Here is a 22,681-nt window from a genome sequence, read left to right on the forward strand (position 1 = left end):
TGTGTGTGTGTGTGTGTGTGTGTGTGTGTGTGTGTGTGTGTGTGTGTGTGTGTGTGTGTGTGTGTGTGTGTGTGTGTGTGGAATATACTCTGTTACACGTGCGCATGCATGAGTGTTTTCCACTGCATGCAACCCTGTAAAAAGCCAGCAATCAAGTGCTTTCCAGAGTCCCTTTCTTGGGACATGACTCTCATCCTAAAGTAATTACTCAGCAGGTAGCAATATAACATCATTTATCCCATGCCTGGTTAACGGTAATGATTAAACATGGTAAAAGAGTACCTGTAGAGCTTTAGGGTCACTGTCCCATAGACTGTGGTGAATCCCAACAGGCGAACCCATCTCAACAAGATACAGCGGAATACACTCGGCTGGAAATACAGAATGACCACCTGCATGCAAACAGAGAGAGAACATAAGTGTAAATTACAATAATTTCTGTTGATGTGATTATGCTGCTATGGTGTCCATATTAGGACAGTCACATAAAATAAAATCATACCAAATGGTATTGGTAACAAATCTTGTCGTCCTTGACCTTTAAAGGATGGAAGGACTGCTAAATAACACAAACCTTATTTTCCATGTACTGTACGGGATAGTTTGCAAAATGCCAAAATAAGTTCCTGGAAAACCCCTGCTGTTCCTGTTATGCTTTTGAATGTTAATGTGGTCATAGGTCAAATAAACATAGAGTGAAGTGGTGAGACATGGCCTACATTCAACTTCTAAGGGTGACTTTTAAAGTACAGTCGTGTAATCTGAATTGTGTCCATTCAACCAACAAGCCAACAATTCACCTTCTGTATGAAGTGCCTTCAGAAAATATTCATACCCCTTGACTTATTCCACATTTTATTTTACAGCCTGAATTCAAAATTGATTAAATGTGGGTTTTATCTCACCCATCTACACACAATACCCCATAATGATAACGTGAAAGCAGGTTTTTAGACATTTTAGCAATAAAAAATAAAAAAAATAAATCCAGAAATATCTCATTTACATAAGTATTCACACCACTGAGTCAATACTTTGTAGAAGCACCTTTGGCGGTGATTACAGCTGTGAGTCTTTTTGGGTAAGTCTCTAAGAGCTTTGCACATCTGGATGGTACACTAATTGCCCATAATTTTTCAAGTTGATTGTTGATCATTGCTAGACAGCCATTTTCAAGTCTTGCCATAGATTTTCAAGCCAATTTAAGTCAACTGCAACTAGGCCACTTAGGAACATCAATGTTGACATGGTAAGCAACTCCAGTGTAGATTTGGCATAGTGTTTTAGGTTATTGTCCTGCTGAAAGGTGAATTTGTCTGCCAGTGTATGTCGGAAAGCAGACTGAACCAGGTTTTCCTTTAGAATATTGCCTGTGCTTATAGCTGTATTCCGTTTAGTTTTATCCTAAAAAAAACTCCCTAGTCCTTGCCGATGACAAGCATACCCATAACATGATGCAGCCACCACCATGCCTGAAAATATTTAAAGTGATACTCAGTGATGTATTGTGTTGGATTTGCCCCAAACATAATGCTTTGTATTCAGGACATAACATTAATTTCTTTGTTACATTTGATGCAGTTTTACTTTAGAGCCTGGTTGAAAACAGGATACATATTTTGGAATATTTGTATTCTGTACAGCCTTCCTTCTTTTCCCTCTGTCATTTAGTTAGTAACGACATTATCCATCCTCAGTTTTCTCCTATCACAGCCATTAAACTCTTGAACTGTTTTAAAATCACCATTGGCCTCATGTTGGAATCCCTGAGATCCCACTGAAGTCGGTTAGGACCGCGAACTGTAGTCAGGTCAAGACCCTGATGAGGACGACGAGCACGCAGATGAGCTTCCCTTCAACGGTTTCTGACATTTTGAGCAKAAATTCTTCGGTTGTGCAAACCCAGAGATTCATCAGCTTTCTGGGTGGCTGGTCTCAGACAATCTCGCAGGTGAAGAAGCCGGATGTGGAGGTCCTGGGCTGGCATGGTTACGTACTACCAAATTCTCWAAAATTACGAGGGAGGTATGGTAGAGAAATTAACATTCAGTTATCTGGCAACAGCTCTAGTGAACATTCCTGCAGTCAGCATGCCAACAAAACTGAAGACATCTGTGGCATTGTGACAAAACTGCACATTTTAGAGTGGTCATTTATTGAACCCAGCACAAGGTGCACCTGTGTAATGATCATGGTGTTTAAACAGCTTCTTGATATGCCACACCTGTCAGGTGGATGGATTATCTTGGCAAAGGAGAAATGCTCACTAACAGGGATGTAAACAAATTTGTGCGCAACATTTGAGAGGAAGAAGATTTTTCTGCATGTGGAACATTTCTGGGATCTATTATTTCACCTCATGAAACATGGGACCAACACTTTACATGTTGCCTTTATATTTTTGTTCTGTGTATGTAAAGTATGTACAGTGGGGTTTGAAATTATTGACACCCTTGATAAAGATGTGCAATAATGACTCTATAAAATAAATAATTCAAATACTGAGCTATATTGTGTGAAAAAAAGAGAAATTATAATATTTTATACTAAAGAGATTTTGTTTAACAAGTAATACTTTTTTTTCAAAAAGGTAGGGGTCAAATGGATCCAAATTATTGACACCCCTAAAGATTCTGATAAATAAAGTAGTCAAAAGTGTAGTATTTGGTCCCATATTCCTAGCACGCAATGACTACATCAAGCTTGTGACTCTATAAACTTGTTGGGTGTATTTGCAGTTTGTTTTGGTTGCGTTTCAGATTATTTTGTGCCCAATAGAAAATGAATGACTCCAAAATGTATTGTGTCATTTTGGAGTCACTAAATAAGAATATAATAAGAATTGAATATGTTTCTAAACACTTCTACATTAATGTAGATTCTACCATTATTGCGGATAATCTTGAATGAATCGTGAATAATGATGAGTGAAAAAGTTACAGAGGGTCAAAGATCATACCCCAAAGACACGGGGAGGTTAGCATGTCTTGGTGGTATGATCTTTGACCCTCTGTAACTTTTTCACTTATCATTATTCACGATTCATTCATGATTCATTCAGGATTACAATTGTGTTAGCATCAAATATTAGAATTTCCCTCAAAAGTGTTGCATACAATATTGCTCAGTATTTCAATTATTTATTTCATACAGTCATTATTGCTCAATTTTATCAAGGGTGTCAATAATTTAGAACCCCACTGTATGTATGTATGGCGGGATGGACACACATACGCACACACACAAACTCATCGACACTGTACCCGTAGCTGGATCTGTGTTGACATTCATCTCTCTCATATATTCTGAGGGCGTACACTCTCCCTCTCACCCTCCAAAACAAGGCAGCGGGCACCAGACGAGGGGCTGTAATTGAAAAAGAGGCACAGCTGTGCCTTGGCCTCCTGCGGACCTCCACAAGCATCTGCTGTCGGGAGTCTTCCTGGTTTAGCCCTTAGTAGTGTGTGAACGGGGGAAATGCTCACTCTGTATAATCCAATAAAGCCTGTATGCTCACTGCCAATGTGAGTCCATCGGATTGATTAGCTAAAACTGCTTCCGTGTAGATTAATTACATCTCGGCCGTGTTTGAAGTACTGACTGTTTGGTCGTAATTGAGTGCTATGATGGTTTAGGAAGAGGAATGAGAGAGAGAGGAGAGAGTGAGAGACGGAGAGTGTGATGAGAGAGAGAGAGAGAGAGAGAGAGAGAGAGAGAGAGAGAGAGAGAGAGAGAGAGGAGAGAGAGAGAGAGAGAGAGAGAGAGAGAGAGAGAGAGAGGGGAGAGAGAGGAGAGAGAGAGAGAGAGAGTGAGAGGTAGAGTGAGAGAGTGAGAGAGAGAGAGAGAGAGAGAGAGAGAGAGAAGAGAGAGAGAGAGTAGAGAGAGAGAGAGAGAGAGAGAGAGAGAGAGAGAGTGAGAGTGAGAGTGAGAAGTGAGAGTTGCAGAGTGAGAGATGAGAGTGAGAGAGGAGAGAAGAGAGGAGAGCAATACTTTGTAGAAGCACCTTTGGGAGCGATTACAGCTGTGAGTCTTTTTGGGTAAGTCTCTATGAGCTTTGCACAACTCGAATGTACAATATTTGCCCATGAGAGAGTGAGAGAGAGAGAGAAAGAGAGAGAGAGAGCGAGCAAAAGAGAGAGAGAGCAAGAGAGCGAGAGGGGGAGAGAACTAGTACTGGGTAAATACCATTGGTTGTTGATGTATCAGGAAAAGTATGGGGTGTTGTAGTCAAAGTTGAATGTTCTGTAGGGGTTCTATATCGTTGACTCTGTGTTCATTTCCTACCATCGCCCCAGTATAGGTCATCTGGCCATAGCCCTAGACAGTATGTCTGTCTGACTCTATCCCCAAACAAACACAGTGTGTTACCCCAGACACTTGTCTGATGCCCAGTCCCAACAGTCTATACTGTGAGCAGACTTCCCGCTGGTCACACCAAGTCATTCAACGTGGAAATATAGGTAATATTTGGTTGTGACGTTGATCAATGAGATTTCAACCTTTATTTGCTGACTCAAAAAGACAGTCAGAAGTTTGTTGAATGTATGATGTGTTATCACTATGCTTTCAACCATCTAAAAGCACAACCAAATTCCAATGGGAAAACAATGTCAGATTTTTGGTCTAGTTGTCATCTAAATGTGTATCACTGCGCTTTTCAACCATTTAAAAGCAAAGCAAAGTTCAAAGATATTTTGTATTCATACAACAACTTAATGTGTTATCACTGTGCTTCATCTAATGGTCTAACCAAATCACCTGGATTGCAGTTGAGATTACATAAAATGTACATGGTGCGAGTGATTAATGCTTTTTTCTGCTCAGATTATTATAGCAATTGTGAAGATCTCCACAGACCTTTGCATGCTATCTTGACCATGCACACTTTCTATGATTACATAAGAAGACATGTATAGTTACTGTAGGCTAACCTCAAAATGTGGCAATGTATGTGTTACTCATTTTAAGGTTAAATAAATACTTTTACATTAGTTTGTAAAATAGCCTTAACTTAAGGCTATTTACTATATTACAAAAGTGATATTGAGTTGTGTTTGGTTGTCAACGCAACCAAGTATCAACGTTTGAAGGAGATTTATTTTTTGTGACACTGACTTAGTCTGGCTTTAATTCCAGTTTGTCTACAAATGAATCATTGATATGTTGGATTCACGTCTCCATCTCAACCGAGAATCAAAGTAAAGAATGGGACTAAATCAAATCAAACGTAATGTTCAGTGCATTTAGTCCTATTCTTTAACTTACATTTTTGTGGTTGAGATGGAGACGTGAATCCAACAAATCAATTGTAATTTTTTCAAATCCAACGTATTTTCCACGTACGTTCCACATCAAAATTGGTTGAGAAATKACATTGGAACGACATTGATTCAACCAGTTTGCGCCTAGTGTGTTTTAATGAGTGTATGGGGTTTAAGCTTCCTGCACTTCTGTAGGATTTGTACTGTCTCTCTGTTCTTCAGTGTACTAAATGCATATCTACATTATGGATGTATTGTAAGTCTTTCTCTACAAGCATCATTTATTATGACTCTCTTTAAAGACGTTTATAACAAAACTTAATTTACTGCCCAGTAATCACAAATCGATCATACTAAAACCACGAATCATCGCAACAACMACCAAAATTGCCCTTTAGACAAGGAAAGCGGTCTTTCGTCTATGTTAGCTATAAGCCCCGGAAACCCACTGAAATGATGCCCAGCCTAGCAGACAACAGGAAAAAAAACACTGATGATTGTCCAAAAAACATCCAGAACCTAAAAGAGAGAAAATAAACATTTGAAGCGACATAATTATCTGTGYATTGCAGATGTGGGATAGTTCATGTTAATCCGATTAGCAGAGGCATTAATATTTCCCCCCAGGCAGAGAAGCAGTAGGCTAGTGAAGCTGCACGCAGGCATAGTAACCTTCGTGCTCACTAGGTTTGAGTCAGTCAGAGGACAGTGAAGGACCCCACTGGAGATGGATGAGTCCCACATCATCAGCAGCAGCTCAGAAGCAGAGCGACAACACTGGGCAGACTCAACTGAATTAAACTGGCTAACAACACACAGAACAAAGTMGATTGGCTCCAACCAAAACCTCCACCCCACTAAGTGGGACAACATTAACTACAGTTACTCTTCCTGAAATAGACCTGCTTTGATTGAAGCAATGCAAAGTTGGCCACTTCCTTTAGTTGAGAAAGTCCTTTGGGGACCAGTCTTGTAATTACAGAGCTCCAGGCTCTTAAGTCGAACATAGGCCTACATACTGTCTTAGTGTTGATGGGGGGGAAATTTGTTCCATATCGGGATATTATTTTTGACGATAAATCGCAATGTATCATTTTGACAATATCGCAATATTATTTTGGCGCTCGTTGGCTCTGCCTGCWCCAAAACTGCAGTATTTTTCCTTCATAGCTTATTTYTCCATCTTATTTTTAAATAGGGAGCCAATTTGTTTGGGACTCCCGYCCATGGCCGGTTGTGGCACAGCCCGGGAATGAACCCGGGTCTGTAGTTTTCAGCCATTTTATTTCCATGACTGATCAAAAMCTGTTCTCATGGCTCTCTCTYGTCCCTCTGCAGCAATAYGTTTGGAACATCAAATCGAAATAAAATCACAGTATCCAATCGTAATACATTTGTATTATTTTATGTATTTTCTCCCCAATTTCAATCTCAYCGCTGCAACTCCCCAACGGGCTCAGGAGAGGTAAAGKTGGAGTCATGCATCCTCCGAAACATGAACCACCTAACCGTGCTCCTTAACACCCACAGCTTAACCCAGAAGCCAGCCGCACCAATGGGTTGGAGGAAAGACCGTTCAGCTGGCGGCAGCCTCCAGGCACCCGACCCGCCACAAGGAGTCTCTATGGCGCAATGAGCCAAGTAAAGCCCCCCACGGCCAAACCCTCCCCTAACCCGCAAGTGATAGAAGAGAATGTGCTAATAAACAAGTTCTGAGAGAGAGAGAGAGAGAGAGAGAGAGAGAGAGAGAGAGAGAGAGAGAGAGACAGAGAGAGAGACAGAGAGAGAGCGAGGCAGGCACTGAGCAACTTGCTGACGCATGCCCAGGTCCATTGGGAATTAACAAGGCACAAGAGGTCACATGATTTGTAAAATGCACCATGGGAAAACACAGATCATGACACCCTTTTAGATAAACTGCATAAATACCCACTGAATCCGTGATGCCGTGATGTGGCTGTATAAGGTTTGCTTCCGCAGGATGCCACAACTGACACTGCACCGACTTTACTCGTACACTGTAATAGTATTGATGATATGATCAATGATTTACCTTTTTTTCAGCAATGTGATGATGACTACTGTGAGATATATCAGGAGAATGAAGTGTGTGCATACCTACATGTGTCTATGGTATTATTCCCCACAGTATTGCTAGTTGAGAGTTGTTTAATGATCATCATACAGTGAGTGTACATAAAATCAAGAACACCTTTCTAATATTGAGTTTGCCCTCGGAACAGCCTCAATTCGTCAGGGCATGGACTCTACAAGGTGYCGAAAGCATTCCACAGGGATGCTGGCACATGTTGACCCAAATGCTTTCCACAGTTGTTTCAAGTTGGCTGGATATCCTTTGGGTGGTGRACCATTCTTGATCCATACGGGAAACTGTTGAGCGTGAAAAACCCAGTAGTGTTGCAGTTCTTGACACAAACCGGTGCACCTGGCACCTACTACCATACCCCGTTCAAAAACACTTAAATATTTTGTCTTACCCATTCACCCTCTGAATGGCACACATACACAATCCATGTCTCAATTGTCTCAAGGCTTAAAAAATAATTGCTCATAGTTACTCATACAAGAGAATTTTACAAGGCTCTAATTTCCTATTCCAAAACAATGAGAGGAGATGACTTGGCCGAAACACAAGGTCCAAAATGTCTCCCTCCTGGATTCTCCACTCTACTCTGTAGCTACGTCTCAGATATCTAATATGATATCCTCTACCCCCCACACATCTCTCTCTTACCATCGCCATGCACTGCTACCTACTTACCTACACACACACACACACACACACCAACACGCATACATACACAAACACACACAATCTCCTATTCAGCAGAGAGCCATTAGACTAGCAACACACTGTTGAACTGCACTTTCCTCAGACTGCATCAGTTCTGGGAAAAGGAAAGCCCTGATGCTTTGACAAGTGGGTGTTAATTCCAGTATGCATAAAGAGGAGCACAATTCCTCTCCCTTCCTCTGTTTTAAAACCTTCTATTAATAATCAATGCTGAGTGCTCGGAACCTTGGACTCCGCTCTGGCGGAAGAGGGAGGGGATCGGGTGTTGTTTGTGTGTGGGAGATGTGTATGGGTGGGGGGAGGGGTAGTCTACCTTATACTTTTCTAACAGACATCAATATCCTGGAGACCATTATCAACATACACTCATCTCTAGAATGTCTACCGTGGCCATCAAGGCTCCATTTACAGTATAGGGCGATTCCATGCCAGCGTGGCCCAGTAATATTATGGGTATCTCAGATTGTTCTGGAAATTCTCACATAGAATTCTCTCATTACGAGACAGGATGTTTGACATGCATTTTACATTTTTGTCSCAATTTTGGGGGGGAGAAGACCATGATTAAAGTGGCCATATTAGGCCCTTTTTATACCTATACATGCCTCCTGTAAGACCTGATGATTTGTGAAGCGTACMGGATACAGACACCATCTTCGTGTCMTTATACTCCTTTTAGGGTGCTCTAACATATGGAGTAGGTCTACATTCTGAAATGCAATTTTTCACGTTAATTTATTCAACAATAAAAATATTCATATGAATATCTCAAAAGTACCTTATTTTATTTAATCTTTATTTAACTAGGCAAGTCAGTTAAGAACWAATTCTTATTTACCATGACGKCCTAGGAACAGTGGGTTAACTGCCTTGTTCAGGAGCAGAACGACAGACYTTTACCATGGCAGCTCAGGGATTTAATCTAGCAACCTTTTGGTTACTGGCCCAACGCTCTAACCACTAGGCTACCCGCCGCCCCTGGATTTTGTAAATGTTTTTGACACAATGTTTCAAACAATATACTCTATAAGTGCATCACATTTCCAGACTGGGCTCTTTGCTACTTTTCAACTTCTAATACATGTTATGAGCACCACCAACACAGTGAATGGGAAGATGGATTTAAAGGAAACTCTCTCTGCTGGTGATTGTCTGGATGTGTAATCGTAAAGGAGGGCTGTGATTGTTAATGACCCATAATGTCAATTCTACGACAAAATGGCGCACAAGTAGCAGAGAGCCCGCTCTGGAAATGTGACATGTTTGAAGAGTATGTTTTTTCAAACCACATGTCTCAAAATAATCCGAATCAAAAAGGGGTACTTTTGAGATATTCATATTTATAAGTATAATGACGCCAAGTTGTTTTCTGTATCACGTATGGTTCACAGACCATAGGGTCTTACTGGAGGCATGTATAGGCTTGTGGTTTGTGATACAAATGTAAAAAGCGTATCTAACATCCTTCCCTCCCAATTCAATTTCTATGTGAGAATTGCCAGAACAATCGGAGACACAAAAATATTTTCGGGCCTTACTGGGGCGGAATCTCCCATAAGCTATTAGGATGACTACTCATTGACTATCTACATGTATGACAGGATACATGGTTTGTTCTCATAATTACTCTCATAGCGTTTTCTTAGGAGTTCTTATACTCCGTCCATTGTGATTTCACCATTTCTATACTTTTAAGCACTTATCTACCTTAAGTCTGTCCCTAGAGCACTACTTGTTCTTCTTTCTACAGAACACAACAAGAGCACCGGTGGAGTAGAAAACCTGTCAGTAAGTGTTTGAACACAGACACGAGTGGAGACAGGGATGAGTTTGACAATAACACTTTTGTCAATCGACACAGTCTGAAAGAGCCCACAGCTTTCACTTAACGTGCTAGACATCGACACACGCCAGCTTCGCCCCATTAAACCACCTCAGTCTGTTGCTCAAACATTGTTCAGGGCAATAGAAGCTCGGCAGAGGGAAGTAGAGAGAGAGGCAGCGAGTGAGATGACAGAGTGAGAGGAAGAGAGAGAGAGAAAGAAAGAAAGAAAGGAGAGAGAGAGAAAGATCATAATGCACCATACATGAATCATGCTCTCATTCCAGTGTTAATGACCACCTTTCCTGAATGAACACTCCTATTGTTGCTCATCACTGCTCATCACTGCTCATCAGTGCATCATAGTACTGGGATCTCAAAACCAGCCTTTGTCAGTTGAAAGCGTAGTTAGAATGCATTCATATCTTTCTATTCCAGCGGGAGTGATTTGGTTTTTGCACCCGTGTACATTAGCTGGGATTCTTTGACTGCAGTGCCTTCCTTCACAAAGGCCTGTGGGTCCTGAGAACGTCATTGTGCTACAGTACAGTAGAGAAGAGCCCTGCTGACGAGCTACCTGTGTCAGATTGTACAACTCGAGGCTTGATACAAATAGATAACAAACGTATTGATGGCAATAAGCCTATAATGCTGACTTTACTGTTGTTGGCCTCCCAAATCCACTCGCTTTTCTCAGCATCCCAGTCACAAAGGTGGGAATGAGCAGACTAAGAAATCTCTATAGAATGAAGCTCATTCAAGCACCCATAACGCTCATCATTGCCAGCTTGTGTCTCAGAAGAGTGTGTCCCTTTTGACACGAGTGACGTCATTCAGCCACAAAGCCGTGGCATAACTGCCATCATGGGTGTTGTTGCTCAAATCAAATCAAAGTTTATTGGTCACCTACACAGTTTAGCAGATGTTTTAGCAGCAAAATGCTTATGTAACTGGCTCCTAGCAATGCAGTAAATGACACAATAATAAAACAATAAAAATGTCTAAACAAATCCAATTTGACATTTTTAGCAAAAGCTCTTATCCAGAGCAACTTACAGGAGCAATTAGGGTTAAGTGCCTTGCTCAAGGGCACACAAACAGATTTTTCACCTAGTCGGCATGGGGATTCGAACCAGCAACATTTCGGTTACTGGCCCAATGTGCTTAGGCTACCTGCCGTCCCAATTAACCACCAACTAGCACTGTAACAGTAATCCAAACGCACCAGGGTAGTTCCCTTCACCTCATTTCTCTCAGTAGTCTACTGAGTAGGACTGTTCCATGTTGTTTTTTAACAGCAATGTGTGAAACCCTGGGTTTGTCCCAAATGACACCATATGCCCTACGAAGTGCACTACTTTTAACCAGGGCCATATTGTACTATATAGGGAATTGGGTGCCATTTAGGACTTAGCCGTGCTACAGTGGGAGGTGAGGAGGGAGCTATTGACCACATGAGACACTGAGATAGAGTTCTGAGATCACAACAACATGGCCTTTGACCACCAGAGAATGGGCCGCTAATAGTTTATCGAATCCCATTGTGACACAAGGGGGGGGGGGGGACTTTTTGGCAGGACGGACACTATTTGGCATGACAGGCCTTTATGTAATTGACTTATAGTCTGTAGACAATAAACATGTAAATGAGATGGAGAGGTGGTATCGATAGATGCTTGGAGGGGGGTGAGTACCTGAGGGGTCGATCCCCCACATGGACCCCTTCCTTCCTGTCAAGGTCAGGACGTGTGGCCCCGGGTATTGATCTCCCGTCAGCTATTTGATTCCACTGCTATTTAGTTAGATAAAACAACTGAACTGACTGTGTGTGYGTGCGTGCGTGCGTGCGTGCGTGTTGGGGAGGTTGTGTGTGTTTTTTTTTTTTTATGTGTTTCTCACAAGAGATTGCAGGTGTGATTACTGACTGCGGCCATCACTTAAATCATTCAACTACTGTATGTAATGTCAATACATTTACAATGAAGTTCCGCTTCATCGGCGAACCATTCCAAAAAGCGAATATTTTCATTCAATCTCAACCACTGGTAACTAACCGTTGAACCCCTGAAGGATTTCCTATGTCACAAAGGTCAAATGCCAATAACCTCATCACCATAATACTAACAGGATTAAAACCTTATCAGGTGCTTATCTGAGACCCCCTTAGAATGCCTGCATCCCACCCCCACTTATATAGTAGGTACAGTGCCTTTGGAAAGTATTCAGACCCCTTGACTTTTTCCACATTCTGTTACGCTACAGTCGTATTATAAAATGGATTACATTTTTTTAAATCCTCAGTAATCTACACACATTTTTTTTTAAATACCTTATTTAGTATTCAGACCCTTTGGTATGAGACTCGAAATTGAGCTCAGGTGAATCCTGCTTCCATTGATCATCCTTGAGATGTTTCTACAGCTTGATTGGTGTCCACCTGTGGTAAATTCATTTGATTGGACATGATTTGGAAAGGCACATACCTGGTCTATATAAAGGTCCCACAGTTGACAAAAAACAATTTTTGCTTTGTCATTATGGGGGTATTATGTGTAGAGTGATGAGGAAAATGTTTCATTTAATACATTTTAGAATAAGGCTGTAACGTAACAAAATGTGGAAAAAGTCAAAGGGTCTGAATACTTTCAAATGCACTGTATGTGACTGTATACAAGGTTTGAAGTGATTATGCTTCAGTCAAATATTATATCTGTTTGGGCAGTCTACAAATTATGTGTAATTATGTTCCAGCCCCCTGACCATCCGTTCAAGAAACAATTGTCCCTTTGACCTCTTATTCACCTTTCCCCCATACACGTAGTAACCCTATAGTAAATTCTCTGCCGTAGAAATACACCAAATAGAACTGTCGCCTGTTCTTTATTCTGCGTAGTAGCTTGTAGCTTTGAATGAATACAATACAATACAATGCATTCCATAAAGGATATTGGGAAATACACAGAAGTCCAGCTCTGGAGTTGTGACCTGAGCTCAAAAACAATCTTTTGGTATTTTTTGAATTAGTCCTCTGTTGAAACATACAGTCTCAAAGTATTTTGCATGTCAGCAGTCAAGGTTTCAACATATTGGACTTTCAAGACGCAAAGTGTCACCAGTGACACTTTCCTTCTTTTTTTCCTCCTACAGGGTAGTATCCTTACTTTCAGTTGAAAGGGAGCATGTCTTTAGGGAGCCAGGCAGTGCTTGAAATCAAATCTACTCCCAAAAAATGAAATTTCATAAGCTTCAAATCGCACCTTGGTTCAGCTGCTTTGACTGCCTGTCTCCTCTGCAAGCTTATGACATTTCATGAGTGTGAGTTTTGGTTGAGAAGATTGAATTCAGCCAAGGCAGTGCGTGATGGTGTGTGGTGCCAATAAACAGGCATGGCTAAGGGTCTGAGTGACTGGGTTTACTCAGGTTCACATGGGCGAAAAGGGAAAAAAGCCTCCAGAAGGACGTAATATTGTGGGCTACAATTTTTCTCCACTCTAACATTTTTGTATGGGTTGCATTCAAGACAATATCATTTTTATTGATCTCAGGTTATCAGTGTCAGAGTAGCCTAGTATGTTTGGTCATTTTTGCCTTCTTAAAACAAATGTTGGTAATTTATCGAGTCAAGTAATATGACATAGAATTGCAAGAAATGCATTTATAAAAAGAACATTTTCCTCCTAAAAAAAATAACAATCCTGAATGTGTACAAATCCGAGAAACGTCTCTAGTTGCCAGAATGTTGCTAGAACATTGCCAGAACCATGCTCCAACCAGCAGACATTAACTAGTTAATGCAAGACGGTTCGCTATGTGGGGCATTCCGATCTTTTCATACAACGATTACTGTCAACATGTGTTGGGCCTGAGGCAAAAAAAAACAAAAAAAATCCCTTTGAGCTATTTAACATGTCTGTCTGTTTCCATCTGAGAAGGAGATAATGTGAGACTGAAGCCTCAGGAAAGTATCATGTCATTACACCCCTTCTACTGCTTTGACATGCCCACTGCCATTCCATCCATCCATCTCTCTCAATCCTCTCTTTTCTGGTCATCATCTCGTTCCCCTCCTCTGTCTCATCATCTCGTTCCCCTCCTCTGTCTCATCATCTCGTTCCTCTCCTCTGTCTATTCCACTCTAATCGAGTAAATTCCTTAAAGGGAGAGAGGGGTGGGAGGTGGGGTTGGTATGGGATAGGGGCAATGAATCTGTTTTGATATGAAAGCTGACAGCTACTCCCCAATGATATGATATGAGAGGGCCCAGTGGCTATGGGCGAGGTAATGGTTTCTCCCCCTCGTCCCCCTGAGGTTGGCCTTGTGTAAATTACATCCAACTTGGCCTCCCACAATACCTTCTCCTTGTCACCGCTATTTCCTGTGAGATATTCCCTCTCAATGAGACATGGGACATGGGACTGTTTGTGTTTGTATGTGCCGCAATTTACAGTGTGCATACAGGATGTTAATCTGGACATTTTGATATGTGTCACCAACGCAGAGGTCCCCAAGTTACTCAGAACTCAGCTGTGCACACTTCACATGTTGTCACATTACTGTCCGAGAGGTGAAAACTCAACTCAACACTCCAACCCTCCACATTACGATATCAGCGGATGCATTTTAAACAGCCGCCCTGTATGGCCTCATTGAATATGAAAACTACGCTCAGGAAGAAGAGAAACGAATAGAGAGGGTTGAAAGATGGCGAGTCAAGATAGCGCCGGAGAACAAGGCTGACGTTTTACGTATTCCTAACCAATTGTGTTTTTTCCGTTTGTTTCTTTGCGTTGTTTGCAACTTATTTTGTAACTTATTTTGTACATAATGTTGCTGCTACCATCTCTTATGACCGAAAATAACTTCTGGACATCAGAACGGCGATTACTCACCACGAACTGGCAGAATCCATTAACGAATTCGATGAGCCCAACATGAATGATATACTGCTTTCCCRGGAACAGGCCCAGATCCCCGTCATTTGCGTGAAGAGAAGGTGGAGAAAAAGGTGCCGGAGGGCCTTCTGAGAATTCATAGACAATCGAATGAACCCCCACTTCCTTCCATTCTGCAAGCAAACGTGCAATCTTTGGATTAAATCGATGACCTACGTGGAAGATTAAACTACCAACGGGACATTCAAAACTGTAATATCTTATGCTTCACGGAGTCGTGGCTGAACGACGACATTATCAACATACAGCTGGCTGGTTATAAGCTGTATCGCCAGGATAGAACAGCAGTGTCTGGTAAGTCAAGGGGTGGCGGACTATGTATTTTTGTAAATAAAAACTGGTGCACGATATCTAAGGAAGTCTCAAGGTTTTGCTCGCCTGAGGTAGAGTATCTCATGATAAGCCGTCGACCCCACTATCTACCTAGAGAATGTTTCTGTATTTTTAGTAGCTGTCTACATACCACCACAGACTGATGCTGGCACTGAGACCGCATTGAATGAGCTGTATTCCGCCATAAGCAAACAGGAAAATGCTCACCCAGAGGAGGTGCTCCTAGTAGCCAGGGACTTTAATGCAGGGAAACTTAAATCCGTTTGACCAAATTTCTATCAGCATGTTAGATGTGCAACCAGAGGAAAAATCTCTAGACCACCTTTAACTCCACATACAGAGACGCGTACAAAGCTCTCCCTCGCCCTCCATTTGGCAAATCTGACCATAATTCTATCCTCCTGATTCCTGCTTACAAGCAAAAATAAAAGCAGGAAGCACCAGTGACTAGATGAATAAAAAAGTGGTCAGATGATGCAGATGCTAAGCTACAGGACTGTTTTGCTAGCACAGACTGAAATATGTTGCGGGATTCCTCCRATGGCATTGAGGACTACACCACATCAGTCATTGGCTTCATCAATAAATCCATCGATGACGTCATCCCCATAGTGACCGTACATATATACCCCAACCAGAAGCCATGGATTACAGGCAACATCCACACTGAGCTAAAGGCTAGAGCTGCCACTGTCAAGGTGCCGGAATCTAACCCGTAAGCTTATAAGAAATCCCGTTATGCCCTGCGACGAACCGTCAAACTGGTAAACGTCAATACAGGACTAAGATCGAATTGTACTACACCGGCACTGACACTCGTTGGATGGGGCAGGGCTTGCAAACCATTACAGACTACAAAGGGAAGCACAGCCTAGAACTGCCCAGTGACACGAGCCTACCAGACAAGCTAAACTACTTCTATGCTCGCTTCGAGGCAAAAAACACTAAAACATGCATGAGAGCACCAGCTGTTCCGGAAGACTGTGTGATCACGCTCTCCGCAGCCGATGTGAGTAAGACCTTTAAACAGGTCAACATTCACAAGGCTGCAGGGCCAGATGGATTACCAGGACGTGTACTGCGAGCATGCGCTGACCAACTTTCAAGTGTCTTCACTGACATTTTCAACCTCTCCCTGTCCGAGTCTGTAATACCAACATGTTTTAAGCAGACCACCATAGTCCCTGTGCCCAAGAACACTAAGGTAACCTGCCTAAATGACTACCGTAGCATTTATGTCTGTAGCAATGAAGTGCTTTGAAAGGCTGGTCATGGCTCACATCAACACCATTATCCCACAAACCATAGACCCACTCCAATTTGCATACTGCCCCAACAGATACACAGATGATGCAATCTCTATTGCACTCCACACTGTCCTTTCCCACCTGGACAAAAGGAACACCTACAGTATGTGAGAATGCTATTCATTGACTACAGCATGGCGTTCAACACCATAGTGCCCTCAAAGCTAATCAATAAGCAAAGGACCCTGGGACTAAACACCTCCCTCTGCAACTGGATCCTGGATTTCCTGACGGGCCACCCCCAGGTGGTAAGGGTAGGTAACAACACGTCCGCCACGCTGATCCTCAACACAGGGGCCCCTTAGGGGTGTGTGCTCAGTCCCCTCCTGTACTCCCTGTTCAATAATGACTGCACGGCCAGGCACGACTCCAACATCATCATTAAGTTTGCCGATGACACAATTATGGTAGTTCTGATCACCGACAACGACGAGACAGCCTATAGGGAGGAGGTCAGAGACCTGGCCGTGTGGTGTCAGGACAACAACTTCTTCCTCAACGTGATCAAGACAAAGGAGATGATTGTGTACTACAGGAAAAAGAGGACCGAGCACGCCCCCATTCTCATCGACGGGGCTGTAGTGGAGCAGGTTGAGAGCTTCAAGTTCCTTGGTATCCACATCACCAACAAACTAACATGGTCGAAGCACACCAAGACAGTCGTGAAGAGGGCACGACAAAACCTATTCCCCCTCAGGAGACTGAAAAGATTTGGCATGGGTCCTCAGATCATCAAAAGGTTCTACAGCTGCACCTTCGAGAGCATCCTGACTGGTTGCATCACTGCCTGGTATGGCAACTGCTCGGCCTCTGACCGCAAGGCAATACAGAGGCGTACGTTCACTGGGGCCAAGCTTCCTGCCATCTCAGGACCTACTATACCAGCGTTGTCAGAGGAAGGACCTAAAAATGTGTCAAAGACTCCAACCACCCTAGTCATAGACGTACGGCAAGAGGTACCGGAGCGCCAAGTCTAGGTCCAAGAGGCTTCTAAACAGCTTCTACCCCCAATCCGTTAGATCCTGAACATCTAATCAAATGGCCACCCAGACTATTGGCATTGTCCCGCCCCCCACCTCTTTTACACCGCAGCTACTCTCTTTCTTATCATCTTTGCATAGTCACTTTAGTAACTCTACCTACATGTACATTTACCTCAACTTACCGGTGCCTCCGCACATTGACCTCTGTATCGGTACCCCCCGTATATAGTCTCGCTATTGTTATTTTACTGCTGCTCATTAATTACTTGTTACTTTAATTTCTTATTCTTATCATATTTTTTTTAACTGCATTGTGGTTAGGGGCTCGTAAGTAAGCATTTCACTGTAAGGTCTACTACAGCTGTTGTATTCGACGCATGTGACTAATACAATATGATTTGATTTTGATTTGATTTGACTGGTCGACCTAAGTCAATGTACTGTGTTTGTCCACCCCTCTTTCATGCTCTTCCATCTATGTTCAATCTCACTCTCTTAAGTTTCCTCTTTCTCTGTAAACACACAAGTACCACAATAGCACAAAGTTTACCTACCCCTAACGTTCTACTCAGAGAGCATCTGTGGGTTTTGGATGAGCCTACGCCTCAGCACTTTGCAGGGAAGCAGGGAAGCAGGGAGGCACACGATCTGGCGGTGGGGTGGGCGGGGGGGGGGGCTCCAAAACACGCCACTTCCACCCTCCACCCACAACAGATCCACTTAAGGCAGATTGAAAGTGTCGGAGCAGCTGGGATGGGAAGCAGGAAGGGGAAGGAGATGCCAGGCGGGCCGTGTTCATGGCCTGACAGGTCAGGATGCATTATCCCTCAGACATACTGTTTCTCATTAGCCCCTGATGTGCTGTGACGCTATGTCTGTCTGCCCTGCACTGCATGGGGACTGGGGAAGGCCTGACATGGAGGAGGAGAGGAGAGACGCAAGCAGACAGGTGGAGGAGGAGGAGAAGGAGGGAGTATGAGGTGGAGTGTGTTGTGTTGTGTGTGTGTGTGTGTGTGTGGGTGGTGTGTGTGTGTGGTGTGTGGTGTGTGTGTGTGTGTTTGTGTTGTGTGTGTGTGTGTGGTGTGTGTGTTGTGTGTGTGTGTGTGGTGTGTTGTGTTGTGTGTTGTGTGTGTATATGAGTGAGAGAGAGAGAGAGAGAGAGAGAGAGAGAAAGAAGGTAGAGAGAGTATATGCATGCATGATGTGGTTGTTGTGGTTGACTGTGTATATGTGAGTGTGTGTGCATGTTTGTGGGCGTATGTGTGTGAAGCAACAGGAAGGCAGCAGAGTAAAAGCCCAGAGTCTCTGATGGGGTACCCAGGCGGGGGGAGAGGGAAAGACGGGGGGTCTCAGTGGCAGCCTGCGCTAGCACACACACAGATGGGCTGGGAGAGGGAGCAGCACAAAACACTGTGGGGGAGGAGAAGACAGGAAACGAAAGAAAGAGAGATGGAGCTACCAACAGTGAATAAAGGGAGGAGAGAATGAGTGAGTGAGGTTGTACCGCGATGGACAGCTCCCACAAATGATTCTATCTGAATATATCCCCCCTTGATTGAGAAACTTGGTGGCATTTTGAAAATGATGAGAAATAGCAATCCAAACCGTCCCTTTACTCCAATCTCAGGCTTTCGAGCCACCTGAATAAGAGACAAATACATAGCCGGAAAGCTAATGCACAGATCACATGGAGAATCACAAGTTATGTGTCTGTTCCCTCCTCTCTCATCTCCACACAGCCAAACAGAAATAGCCAGCTTTGGCACTCCCGTAATTTCCTTTCTCTCCTTTTTTCCGCTCGCTCCCTGTCTTTCCTCCTGCCTTATTCTGGGCAGGGACTGAAGTTATTGCATGTGACACACTGAGGAGAACGGGGGAAAGGGGGGGAAATTGCATTACTCCAAAGAACGGAATGCCAAGAGAGCGCTGGGATGAGATGCATCTCCTTGCTCCTTAATAACACTGGAATTATTTAAAATAGAAGCAGCAGCAGCGGTGGAATATTTCTGAATCTATATTTAGATTGGGAGTGATGCGACTCGCCCTAGCAGGCAGGAAGGAAGGCTCATGTGAGATTCACAAAGGAGACATGCAAAGGGATCAGGCTGGAGATCAATATAGCGTGCTACGTAGACAATGGACTCGTGCAGAAAGGAACAATTTTCATATAAAGGAACTGAAAGACAGCATATCAAAATGAGACAAGGAGGTCTTGTGGTGACTTGGATTTCAATACATAAAATATGGGTATAAATAATTTGCTCARTCTTCCAATATGTTCAGTATTCAATTGGGATGGCTCATTTTGATAATGGAAGATGTTTGCCAAAATGGTGTTACATAAGAATTGTGGTCCATTCCATTTCAATGGAAACACAAGACATGGAGCAATTTTTCAACCACTATTTTCAATTCATTTGTTGTTGTAATTTCCATATTTTAATTTCCATCTGAGAAATGCCCACTTCCTGCTCGTTCACCAATCCTCCAACAGGACTGACTGTCACGCCCTGACCTTAGAGATCCTTTTAATTCTCTATTTGGTAGGTCAGGGTGTGACTAGGGTGGGAAATCTATGTTAATATTTCTTTGTTGGCCGAGTATGGTTCCCAATCAGAGGCAGCTGTCTATCGTTGTCTCTGATTGGAGATCATACTTAGGCAGCCCTTTTTCCCACCTTCAGTTGTGGGATCTTGTCTTTTTGTGTTGCAGGTGTTGCACTCCTAGCTTTACGTTCGTAGAGTTGTTTATTGTTTTTTGGTGGAACATTTAATATTAAAGAAAATGTACGCCTACCACGCTGCACCTTGGTCTTCATTTAATGACGTACGTTACACTGACGTTGTCCATCCAATCACAGACGACCCCATCCCCATCCAACCAACCCCTGCTTTCGCTCCCTATTTCATTGCAATTTCAAAGATGATTACTTTCCTTGTCACTGGCTAATTGCATTGATTAGCGAGCGGCTCTAAATCAGTTCACTTTAATTTACCCTTCGTGGCTATGCTAAGCCCATAGCTCGCTGCGATCACCACTAAATTGCAATCACCCAGAGGCCCGGGGCACCACTGACTAAGACATAACAATACATCTGCGTAAATCCATGTTATGTGGAGACGCCCTGAGGCTCGGTCATCTGTGGAAATAACCGGACGCTTGAAATAGAAGCTCTGGTTATTTGGTTATTTTCATCTGCCTCTAAATTGTATCGTTTGCTCTTAATGCTACTTAATCTAGTATAGTTGATCGTTTCTATGACTTTCTACAATTAGAATGGTGTAACGTCTGTTATGAGTGATGTAACACGTGTCRAATAAGGTTATAGACAGTTAATGTCAACCATCCTTATTGTGAAGAAATGTGTTAGCGAATGTAATGTAATTGAATAGGAGACTTGCTAAGGTCTGAATAGGTGCTGCACACATTTAACATGAGTGGCTGGTCAACAGATGGTATATTTCACAGGTTGCTGGGTTCATTGGGCAGATTAGCAGCGTACAGTTAGCAGGAGGTCAGAGGAGAGCCCCAGGATGTTTGTCTCCGCCAAACAAAGTAACACTGTTTAACTCTACTCTGTAGAAACCCTCCAAAACAAGGCACTGTGATTTATGAACGGTTTTCTATTACCTGACCAAGTCAACATTCCACGGCAGCCTTCATGCCACATTAGTCTTGTCATACAAGACGAATGTGTGTTGTTGAATGAATATATAGTCTGGATCAAAGGTTAAACTGAATGGCAACTTTTTGTCACATACAAACTTTGTCGTAAACTTTTAAATAATAAGAGCAGAGGCCAATCATACTAAAGATAGTAAATAACCCCCCTCTACACCACACACACACACACACACACACACACACACACACACCACACACACACACACACAACACACACACACACACACACACACACACACACACACACACACACACACACACACACACACTGTGACTCACCGGGAAGTAGAGAAGCAGTGCTCCAGTCAGGATGGCCTCCAATAGAACTACCCCAGAGGCTCTGATACTCTGGAACACAGGAGACAGAAACAACATTTAACAAAGGTTTAATTTGAATAATGCTAAAACTACGTATTAGTAGGAGTCAAGACGACCTGAATGAAGCCTACTTTCATAGCTACTTTATTGAGGGAAAAATGTACTCACTATGACTGTGATATGTGGTTGTCTCACCTAGCTACTGTACCTTAAGGTGAATGGACTTATTTTAAGTCGCTCAATAAGAGTGTCTGCTAAATGACTCAAATGTAAATGTACTAGTGCATTCGTAAACAAACAAAATAAATAACAGCTGTATCCTAAGCCTTATCAAACCTCATCAAATAAATGTTTGCCCCACAGAACTAGAACATTCTACGTTTTTCTATGGTTTCCCATTTCATGGATATTTCCAGGCTCCTCTTACAGTACATCAGACATTCAGCCATGCATTCTTTGACAGTAAACGGTGCTTGAGGATGCTTTCAAGGGGCAATGGACAGCTGTGCCATGGGTTTGCAAACATACAGTATAAGTGCCTATACACAGCTTACTGCTCTTGAACCTTGAGCAAATGATAGTGCTGCTACCACGCATAGAGTGGCAACAGAAGTAAAGTCCCTTTTGGAGGATAAATGATGATTACATACAGGGACATTCAATATGACATAACTCCAAATTCTAGAAGTTGTATTAGTGAGAAAAGACATTGTTTCGTCTCAACCCTATTAGAGCTAACTCATCCCAAGGTGTGTGTGATCCAGTAAGGAGATGTTCTCCTGTCAGTGAATCTGTCAACCTACATCCTAATCCAGAGATTTCTCACGCTCAAGACAAAGTCCTAAATGAAGCCAATTAATTGACAGAACCCAACTGAGGGCTTAGGTGTTGTGCTCCAATCCAGAAAGCTAATGCGATTATAGAGCCAAAAGTTCCACAGCCAAAAGTTCACCAGGCTATGAATAATGAACTGGTTCAGGACTACACGGCTCTACTATAAAAAGTAAATGTCATGTTGTAGATGTAGATGTAGAACAGCGAAGTTGCCTTTAATACTGTCAAATCTAAGTAATGGCCTTGCCATACTTTGCCAGTATCAAATCAAATCAAATGTTATTAGTCACATGCGCCGAATACAACAGGTGTAGACCTTACAGTGAAATGCCTACTTACGAGCCCCTAACCAACAACTCAGTTTAAAAAAAA

The 22,681-nt window shown here is 42.7% G+C and overlaps 1 protein-coding gene across 1 annotated transcript in view; it reads right to left on the reverse strand.

Annotated features, from left to right (window-relative positions):
• gpr158a (G protein-coupled receptor 158a) overlaps nt 1–22,681 on the reverse strand; it is a 98,479-nt gene that overhangs the window by 24,762 nt on the left and 51,036 nt on the right. Inside the window, exons 5-6 of the mRNA XM_023973413.1 lie at nt 21,437–21,505; nt 283–392 (exon numbers count right to left, since the gene is read on the reverse strand). Of these exons, the coding sequence (XP_023829181.1) occupies nt 283–392; nt 21,437–21,505 (179 nt within the window). The remainder of the gene's footprint in view (nt 1–282; nt 393–21,436; nt 21,506–22,681) is intronic.

The sequence above is a fragment of the Salvelinus sp. IW2-2015 genome, linkage group LG27 (genome assembly GCF_002910315.2).
Source record: "Salvelinus sp. IW2-2015 linkage group LG27, ASM291031v2, whole genome shotgun sequence".
Taxonomy (NCBI): Eukaryota; Metazoa; Chordata; class Actinopteri; order Salmoniformes; family Salmonidae; genus Salvelinus; species Salvelinus sp. IW2-2015.